Source organism: Tachyglossus aculeatus, chromosome Y4 (genome assembly GCF_015852505.1).
Source record: "Tachyglossus aculeatus isolate mTacAcu1 chromosome Y4, mTacAcu1.pri, whole genome shotgun sequence".
In the NCBI taxonomy this organism is placed as follows: domain Eukaryota; kingdom Metazoa; phylum Chordata; class Mammalia; order Monotremata; family Tachyglossidae; genus Tachyglossus; species Tachyglossus aculeatus.
In genome coordinates, this window is record NC_052096.1 from 7,874,823 (window position 1) to 7,884,694 (window position 9,872).

The 9,872-nt window shown below is 48.5% G+C and overlaps 1 protein-coding gene across 1 annotated transcript; it reads left to right on the forward strand.

Moving 5' to 3' along the window:
* Positions 1-3,457: 3,457 nt before the first annotated feature.
* Positions 3,458-9,001, forward strand: LOC119946881 (low affinity immunoglobulin gamma Fc region receptor III-like). The gene is made up of 5 exons (XM_038768360.1): positions 3,458-3,538; positions 4,779-4,799; positions 5,844-6,104; positions 6,339-6,623; positions 8,436-9,001. The coding sequence occupies exons 1-5, from the start codon at positions 3,508-3,510 to the stop codon at positions 8,555-8,557; spliced, it is 720 nt and encodes a 239-aa protein (XP_038624288.1). The 5' UTR covers positions 3,458-3,507; the 3' UTR covers positions 8,558-9,001.
* Positions 9,002-9,872: the final 871 nt, after the last annotated feature.

A 9,872-nucleotide genomic window follows, 5' to 3' on the forward strand; every position in this document is an offset into this window, starting at 1 on the left:
ACAGTGCTTTGCACATAGTAAGTGCTTAATAAATGCCATCATCATCATCATCTGCCCCAGCCCTTTGTACAGTGCCTAGCTCATAGTAAATGCTTAACAAATACCACAATTATTATTATTATTATTATTATTATTATTATTATTATTATTATTACTGATTAACTCAGCTGGACACCTCCCATCAGAACAAAGCCAAAAGGCTGAGGAATTGTGAGGATCTACAGAGTTCCTTTAACTTCAGTTTCCATAGAAATTTCCCAACAATGATCTCCCTGGGTCCCTGTGAAGGTTGGTCAGGCTTTATTTACCCCTGAACCCCATTTTACAGATGAGAAAACTGAGGTCCAGAGAGGTTTCACAGCTTACCCAAGGTTACACAGCAAACTAGTAGCAGAGCTGGGACCTGAAACCCAGACCTTTCAACTCTTTCCACAAGACCATGCTCTCCCCGCAGTTTCTCTTTTCATTCATTCATTCTTTCAAATGTATTTATTTAGTACTTACTGTGCACAGAGCACTATACTAAGCTCTTGGGAGAGTACAATAGAGCAATAAACAGACACTTTCCCAGCCCACAATGGGCTTACAGTCTAGAGGAGGAGGCAGACATTAATAGAAATCTATAAATGATAGATATGGCCATAAGTGTTGTGGGGTTGGGAAGGGGGATGAATAAAGGGAGCAAGTAGGGGTGATGCAGAAGGGAGTGAGAGAAGAGGAAAGGAGGGCTCAGTCGGGGAAAGCCTCTTGGAGGAGACATGCCTTCAATAAGGCTTTGAAGAGGGGGGAGTTATCATCAGTCGGATATGAGGAGAGAGGGGATTCCAGGCCAGAGGCAGATCGTGGGCGAGGGGTCGGCAGCAAGATAGGCAAGATTGGGGTACAGTGAGAAAGTTGGCATTAGAGGAGTGAAGTGTGTGGGCTGGGATGTAGGAGGAGAGTAGTGAGGGGAGGTAGTAATAATAATAATAATGATGATGGCATTTACTAAGCACTTACTATATGCAAAGCACTGTTCTAAGCGTAGTAGGTTGTAAGGTGATTGCATGCTTTGAATAATAATAATAATAATAAGCATTATGGTATTTGTTAAGTGCTTGCTATGTACCAGACAGTGTACTAAGTGCTGGGGTGGGTACCAGCAGATCGGGTTGGACATAGTCCCTGTCCCACATGTGGTTCACAGTCTCAATCCCCATTTTACAGATGAAGTGAAGTGACTTGCCCAAGGTCACACAGCAGGCAAGCCATGGAGCTGGGATTAGAACCCACGACCTTCTGGAATGCCCTCCCTCTGCCCAACCGCCAAGCTAGCTCTCTTCCACCCTTCAAGGCCCTACTAAGAACTCACCTCCTCCAGGAGGCCTTCCCAGACTGAGCCCCTTCCTTCCTCTCCCCCTCGCCCCCCTCTCCATCCCCCCATCTTACCTCCTTCCCTTCCCCACAGCACCTGTATATATGTGTATATGTTTTGTACATATTTATTACTCTATTTATTTATTTATTTTACTTGTACATATCTATTCTATTTATTTTATTTTGTTAGTATGTTTGGTCTTGTTCTCTGCCTCCCCCTTTTAGACTGTGAGCCCACTGTTGGGTAGGGACTGTCTCTATATGTTGCCAACTTGTACTTCCCAAGCGCTTAGTACAGTGCTCTGCACACAGTAAGCGCTCAATAAATACGACTGATTGATTGATTGATTCTGACTCGCAGGCCTGGGCTCTATCCCCTAAACCATGCTGAAGCCAATGGTGAGGAGTTTTGGTTTGATGCAGAGGCAGATAGGCAACCACTAGAGTTTCTTGAGAAGTGGGGAAACGTGTCTTGAACATTTTTGCAAGAAAATGACCTGGGCGGCAGACTGAAGTATGGATTGAAGTTGGGAGAGACAGGAGTTTGGAAGATCAGCAAGGAGGTTGATGCAGTAATCAAGGTGACATGAGGGAACTGAGGCCCAGAGAAGTGAAGTGACTTGCCCTAGGCCATGCAGCAGACAGGTGGCAGAGGCAGGATTAGAATCTATGACCTTCTGAGTTCCAGGCCTGTGCTCTATTCATTACACCAGGCTGCTTCCCTAGGGGGTAGGGCTCTTACACAAATATCAATAAGCAGGGGATGATGGATACTGGGGCAGGGAGAGGGGTCTGGGGCACTTCAAACACACCCTTTGTTCTCCATAAATCTAGGAGAGATCTGTCCTTTGGAGCCGGATGGTTCCAGGGCTGTACTCTTCACCGAGCCAGGGACCCTTGAGACCATTTGCCAGAAAGACTCGGTGGGGGGGGGGGGGGGGGGGCTACTTCCATTCTAAGCCTCCTCATTTTAACTCTTCTGCGACCAGCGTCTTTGGTTTTGGGGAGAAGGGGAAGAGTACAGATTTACTGGGAAGAGGTGTGTGGGAGAGAAGATAGGTGAGAAGGTTGTGGTCAGAGAGAGGGATTTCAGAGTTGGTGAGGGTAGAGATTGTGCAGTGGCTAGAGATAATGAGATAGAATATGTGTCCAAGTTGGTGAGTGGGGGAGGTGAGGTGGAGCAGGAGGTTGGCAGAGTTGAGGAGTGACTGAAGACGGGTGGAGAGAGGGTGTTCGGGAATATCTGTGCGGGTCTTGAAGTCCCAAGGATCAGTGTAGGCATGGAGAAGGAGAGAAGGAATGTGAGAAAGGTATCAAAATGGTTAAAGAAGTTGGAGGTGGGACCTGGGGGTGGTAGATAACCATTATTAGAATCAAGAGTGGGTGGTAGAGGCAGATGATAGGGGCTTCGAAGAAAGGGAAAGAAAGGGATGGGGGATATGGAATGGTTCAAAAGCGGAATTGGGGTGTGAGAAGGAAACCAGCACCTCCTCCTTTCCCCGTGATCCTGGGGGAGTGGGAGAGATGAGCTCCCTTTGAAGAGAGCAGCAGAGGAGACCATGTCATCTGGGGAGAACCAGGTTTCAGTGATGGCGAGGAGGAGCAGTGGCCGGGTGAGGAAAAGGTCAAGGATGAAGGGAAGCTTCCCTATGATGGAGCAGAGGATCCACAGGCTACACTTGTTTGAGGGTGTCGGGGGGAGGGATCTTGGGGAAGGGGACAGCACAAGGGGTGGAGAGGGGTTGAATGGGAGGGCGTTGACAGGGGCCAGCTCAGGGAGAGAGGAACTTAGGGTGTCGCTCTAACAGGATGATGGGGCCAGGAGGAGAAATTGGAATGATGCAAGGGGTGGGAGGGGTTGGGTGGAGGAGGGGAAGGGGGAGGCGTGGTGGAAGGGGAGGACTGGGATGAGCCGACGGGTTAAACTGGGGGGAAACTGAAGGGTTGATGGGGTCAATGAGGTTTAAGCATTGTAATGGCTCCCCAAAGAGTCTATATTCAAGAGACTGCCAGGCATGGAACTGGTTGGGTGAGAGCCTGAGTGAAGGCTGAGTGAGGAGTTTCCTTCCTCTTTTCAAATGTTGCCTTAGGCATTTCAGCAACCTTCAGCCCCATTGCTTGGGCTGCTCCCGTCGGCTTCGTCTGAGGACCATGTGGCTGTTGGTAGCCCTGTCGGTTCTGGGTGAGTAGTGGGCCGGGGGCTGATTCTGGGATGGGTTGGCAACCTTAGTTTCATTTTCCAGCTCATGGCTTTGCGTGTGTGTGTGTGTGTGTGTGTGTGTGTGTTGGGAAGGAGCAGTTGAACTGGCTCTAGAAAGAGTGGGCTGTCAGTTCTGACTGGGCTCTGGATGCAGAAAGCCCTGGCTCACATTCCCTGGAGCTTCTTAAGCCATTAGTACAGTGCTCTGCACACAGTGAGTACTCTATAAATGTGATTGAATGAATGAATAAGAAGCAGTAATCTAGTAGATAAAGCACGGGCCTGGGAGTCAGAAGGACCTGGGTTCTAATTGCAGCCCTCTCCTCTAATGCCAACCTTCTCACTGTGCCTTGATCTCGTTTGTCTTGCTGCCAACCTCTCACCCACGTCCTGCCTCTGTCCTGGAACACCCTCCCTCCTCATATCCAACAGACAAGGACTCTCCCCACTTTCAACTCCTTATTGAAGGCCCCCCTCCTCCAAGAGGGCTTCCCGGACTAAGCCCCCCTTTTCCTCTTCTCCCACTCCCTTCTGCATTGCCCTGACTTGCTCTCTTTATTCATCCCTTCTCCCAGCCCCATAGCACTTATGTAAATATCTGTGATTCATCTATTTCTATTAATCTCTGTCTCCCCTTTTAGACCGTAAGCTCACTATGGCCAAGGAATGTGTCGGTTTATTGTTCTATGGTACTCTCCATAAAGCTTAGTACAGTGGTCTGCGTGCAATAAGTGCTCCATAAACAAAACTGTAAAATGGGATGAAGACTGTGAGCCCCATGAGGAACATGGGCTTGTGTCCAACCTGATTCGCTTGTATCTAATCCAATGCTTAGTACAGTGCTTGGCACGAAGTAAGCACTTTACAAATACCATAAAAAAAGGAAGGGGGCAGGGGATGAAATGGGAAAGGGAGGGAGAGTGAGATCTTCTCACTGGCCCCCTGGGACCCAAGTGCTCAGTACAGTGCTCTGTACACAATAAGCGCCCAATAAATGCGATTGAATGAATGAATGAATGTACATGAGAGTACAGGAGGCAGGTAAACGGCAATGAGTGTAGGTGTGGGTGAAGGTGGGGGGCAGGGAGTGGGAGGGAGTTCGGTCTGTGGACTCCTGTGTTACCCCTGTGCCCGTCATGCCCAGATTCTGTGATTGTTCAACTTCCCAGTTTCACCCGCTCTGCAGGATCTGAGCTCATCTCTACTCTGTGCTCTCTTGCAGCTACAGGAAACGGGGGAATTGGTAAGTGTTTGTGTGTGCACTCTGAATTCTGAATTCTCAGAAATCTCTGGGACCCTTCTAAGAAGGACATCGGCCCATGCCCTACGCAATTGCTGGTCTGTTCCCATCCAGAGTCTGCCTTCTGGGCAACGGGATGTTTGGAGTAACCAGGTACTGGCTGCTCTATCACACCAATGTTCTCATAGGTCAACCCGGGGAGGAGGAGGGCGGGGGGGGGGGGGGTCATCCGACTCCTCTCCTCTTCCCTAACCTTTTCTCTAGTGCCTCAGCATGGACCACTCATCCATGCATTCATTCGCACCCTCCCTAAACTTTCTTCGAGTGACTCAGCATGGACTGCTCACCACGCATTTATTTGCCCACCTGTTGTTTCCTCGCCCCCCACCCCCACAGGAGTAAAGGCCTATCAGGGATCCCCAGCTAGATCTCCCCCAGAAGCCCAAGCCACCCTCTTTCTGACTGCAGGAAGCAGGGAGAGGAAGAGAGGAGGGAAGGAGTTAAGATCTGCGTCAAGAGGCTCAGCGAGTTAAGCTTCATTTCTGCCCAATGCAGATTTCATGTTTAGCTGGAGGACAGAGATTTCCAGTCAGCAGGGTCCAGGAGAAGGGGAAGGGAGGAGTAACTTCCTCCTGGGGACAGCCAGAAGGAGTCAGGACAGTTTGAATAAAGCTTTCAGCTGTACTGAACTCTGTGGGGAGAGAGGAAGCCAGCGTCCCATGGGGCAAACCCTTCAGGGCCACTTCCACGGCTATTTGGATTGGGGCCTCAGTCTTCTCAAGGGAAACGGGGATGAAGAGTGTGAGCCCCATGTTGGACAAGGACTGTGTCCAACCTGATTGACGTATATCTACCCCAGTGCTTAGAACAGTGCTTGGCACATAGTAAGTGCTTAACAAATACCATAACTAGCATTATTATTATTAACCAAGAAGGATGGCGGTCCAGGACAACCAGCTCATGTTTTCGCCAAGCATCCCATTGCCATGGAGCGGTAATCTTGGGTTCCCGCTCTTAAGTGGCTCTCCCCTCTCTATCCCCCCTAAGCTGGTGCCCAGAAATCTAGGCTGACCCTGCATCCAAAGTGGGTCAATGTGCTCACTGGGGACAAAGTGACCCTGAAATGCGATGACCCCAGTTCCCCGGGGAATATCACCACCACCCAGTGGTTTCAAAACAACACGGCCTTGGCGATCAAGACCCCCAGCTACAACATCCAGGCCGCCACCTTCAGTGACAGCGGGGAGTACCAGTGCCAGATGGGGGGCTCCAACAAGAGTGACCCCGTGTGGCTGGATGTGAGCCAAGGTGAGTGCCGAGGGCCAAGGGGCTGAAGTCGGGGGGCGGGGAGGGAGACGGGGGCTCCCCAGAGGAGCGGGAAGGAGTGAGAATTCTCTGTCCGTGTCCTCCATTGGGGGATGGAGCCCGGCCCGCTTAGACTGGGGTCCAATTCAGATCTCCGGGCTTGGGAGAGTTCGATAATGAACATACAGTCAACCCAATGCGCCTCCTGCCCCTGTGGCTCTGCCGCGTCTCTTCCAGATTGGCTACTCCTGCAGACCTCTGGCTGGGTGTTTCTGGAGGGTGAATCTGTGGACCTGAGATGCCACAGCTGGAAGGACCAGCACTTGTTCAGTGTGACCTTCTACAAAGACGAAAGAATAATGAGGTTTTACAGGCGCAATTCCGACATCTTCATCCCCCATGCCACTCACAATAACAGCGGGTCCTACTCCTGCAGGGGATTCTTGGGCCAAGGAAACTATTCATCTATGCCTGTCAAAATCACAGTCCAGGCTGAGGGCCGCCCCACTAAACGAGATGACGGTAAGGGATCCAGGGGCTGGTCTGAAGGGCACAGGGGTGGGAACTACGGAGGCTTAGTGGCAAGAGCACGGGCTTGGGAGTCCGAGGCCGTGGGTTCTAATCCCAATCCTCCACTTGTTAGCTGTGTGACTTTGGGCAAGTCACTTCACCTCTCTGTGCCTCGATTAGCTCATCTGTAAAATGGGGATGAAGACTGTGAGCCCCATGTGGGACAACCTGAGTACCTTGTATCTCTCCCACTGCTTAGAACAGTGCCTAGTACATAGTAAGCACTTAACAAATACCATCATTATTGCTATTATTATTACTAACCTCCTAAGAGTCTCTAAAATGCCCTAAAGGGGAAAGATCAGATTGGAGAGTGTGACACTCATTCATCATTCATTCAATCATATTTATTGAGTGCTTACTATATGCACAGCACTGTATTAGGCACTTGGGAGAGTACAATGTAGTTATGGTTATATTTACAACAAAAACATTAAGAATTAATTCTTAGTTCTATTAATTAATAAATAATGAATAGTAACAATATTGTTATATTTATAATATTTATTGTTATAAACAAACATATTCCTTGTCAGGTGACAACTTCTCCTATTACCTAGAGAAGCAGCGAAGTCTAATGGATAGAGCTTGGGCCAGGGTACTAATCCCAGTCCCATCACTTGTCTGATGGGTGAACTTGGGGAAGTCGCTTCACTTCACTGGGCCTTGGTTACCTCGTTTGTAAAATCAATCAATTGATAATACTTATTGAGCGCTTGCTATGTGCTTGGGAGTGTATGATACAACAAAATCAGCAGACACATTCCCAGCCCATACAAGCTTATAGTCTAGAGGTGATAAATAAGGAGAAATATTGTGACATGGACTGTGTCAAAACTGATTAGCTTGAATCTACCCCAGTGCTTCGTACAATGCCTGGCACATAAGCGATTAACAAATACCTTTAAAAAAAGTGCTTAGTCGAGTGTTTTCAACTCAATGGCTGCTTAATACACGGTATTAGAGTCACCACTACTTTAATATCATAGTTTTATGATGTTAAGCTAGACTGTGAGCCCACTGTTGGGTTGGGACCGTCTCTATATGTTGCCAACTTGTACTTCCCAAGTGCTTAGTACAGTGCTCTGCACACAGTAAGCACTCAATAAATACGATTGATTGATTGATTAAGATTTACCTCTAGACTGTGAGCTCTTAGTGAGCAGGGAATGTGTCTACCTCCTCTACTATACTGTTCTCTCCCAAGTGCTTAGTACAATGCTCTGCACACAGTAAGTGTGAGAAGCAACGAGGCCTAGTGGATAGAGCCCAGGCCTGGGAGTTGAGAAGGACCTGGGTTCTAGTCTTGACTCTGCCACTTGTCTGCTGTGTGACCTTGGGCAAGACACTTACCTTCTCTGTGCTTCAGTTCCCTCATCAGTAAAGCGTGGATTAAAATTGTGAGCCCCATGTGGGACATGGACCGCATCCAACCTGATTGCTTTGTGTCTACCTCAATGCTTAGAACAGTGCCTGGCATATAGGAAGCACTTAACAAATACCCTAAAATAAATAAATGTGATTAATTGATAGATGCCACAGCACCTTGTAAAGTACAGGGTAGAAAAAAAGGTAACCTGATCACACACAGGCCCTGTCCCACACAGGGCTCACATCTAAGAAGTAGGGAGAGAGCAGAGATATTATCCCTATTTTATAGAGGAGGAAACTGAGGCACAGAGGTACTATGTTAATCAATAGCTTCACCTTCCATTTCCCAACCTTGATCCCAAAGGCTGGAACTGTTCTCTGTCTCCTCTTCAGGTACAACACCTTCTTTGCTCTGGATCCACATCCTTTTCTACTTGGCAGTGGGAATCCTGTTTGCCATCAACACGGGCCTGTATATCACTCTGCGGAGAAGGCTCAGCACCAGAGACAGATAGGAAGAGTCCAGAAAGAAATGAAGAGAGTGGGGCCCATTAAGATTTTCTCCTGGAGGCCAAAAGCAGCATTGACAACATTGGAAGGGAGCTATCCAACCCTGCTTCTCCCTCTCCTCCAGCTCAGACCCCCAGGAGCCCCCTGAGGCTGCAGTCAGAGTCATCTCCTCCTTTCCTTCGCTCTCGTCCTCACACTAGCACTTCTGAACCAGAACTCTTCCTCTTCCTTCCCAAGGCTTTCTCATCGCTGCAGACACCACCAACCTTCCTCCCTCCCTCCCAAGCCCGGAACCTTGGTATTACCCTTGACTCATCGTTCAACCCACACCTTCGATCTTTCACCAAGTCCTGTCGGTTCTCCCTTTGCAACATCTCTAGGATCTGCCCCTTCCTCTTCACCTGAACTGCCACTATGCTGATCCAAGCATTTACCATATCCCACTTTGCTGCATCAACCTCCTCACTGACGTCCCTACCTCTGGTCTCTCCCCACTCCAGTCCTCTGTTGTCTGGATCATTTTTCTCAAAAAACAGTTCGACCCAGGTCTCCCCACCCCTCTAAACCCCCCAAATGTTGCCCATTCATCTCCATAACAGACAGAAACTCTTTGCCATTGGCTTTAAGACCCTCAGTCAGCTCTCTCCCTCCAATCTTCCTTCGCTGATTTCCTCTTTCAACCAAATTTACACACTTTGTTCCTCTACCTCTAACCTACTCACTGTACCTCCATCTCATCTGTCTCACCACTGGCCCCATTGCCCACATCCTCCCTCTGGCCTAGGACTCTCTCCTCCTTCATATTTGACAGACCTCAATGCTCCCCTCTCCAAAGCCCTACTAAAATAAATATCCTCTGAGAGGTTTTCCCTAAGCCCTCATTCTCCATATTCACCTCCCGGTTTGTGTGGCCTAGGCTCTTGGATCTATACCCCTTGAGCAATTGATAGTCACCCACTCCCAGCCCCATAGCACTCATATACATATTCTAGACTCTGACATTTCCCTTATCAATAATTTATTTTAATTTTATTCTAGGCTGTAAGCTCATTGTGGGCAAGGAATATATCTACCATCTCTGTTATATTGTACTCTCCTAACCCCTTAGTACAATGGTTTGCACACAGAAAATACTCAGTAAATACCACTGATTGATTTAACTGTATGTCTTCCCCTCAAAACTCTAAACTTCTGCCACTCTACTGTATTGTACTCTCCCAAGCCTTCTGTACACAGCAGGCACTCAATAAACACCATTGATTGATTTTCTGGCTTCTTCCTCTTTCTTTAACTCTCGTTTCTTGAGGAGCAGTGTTTTCT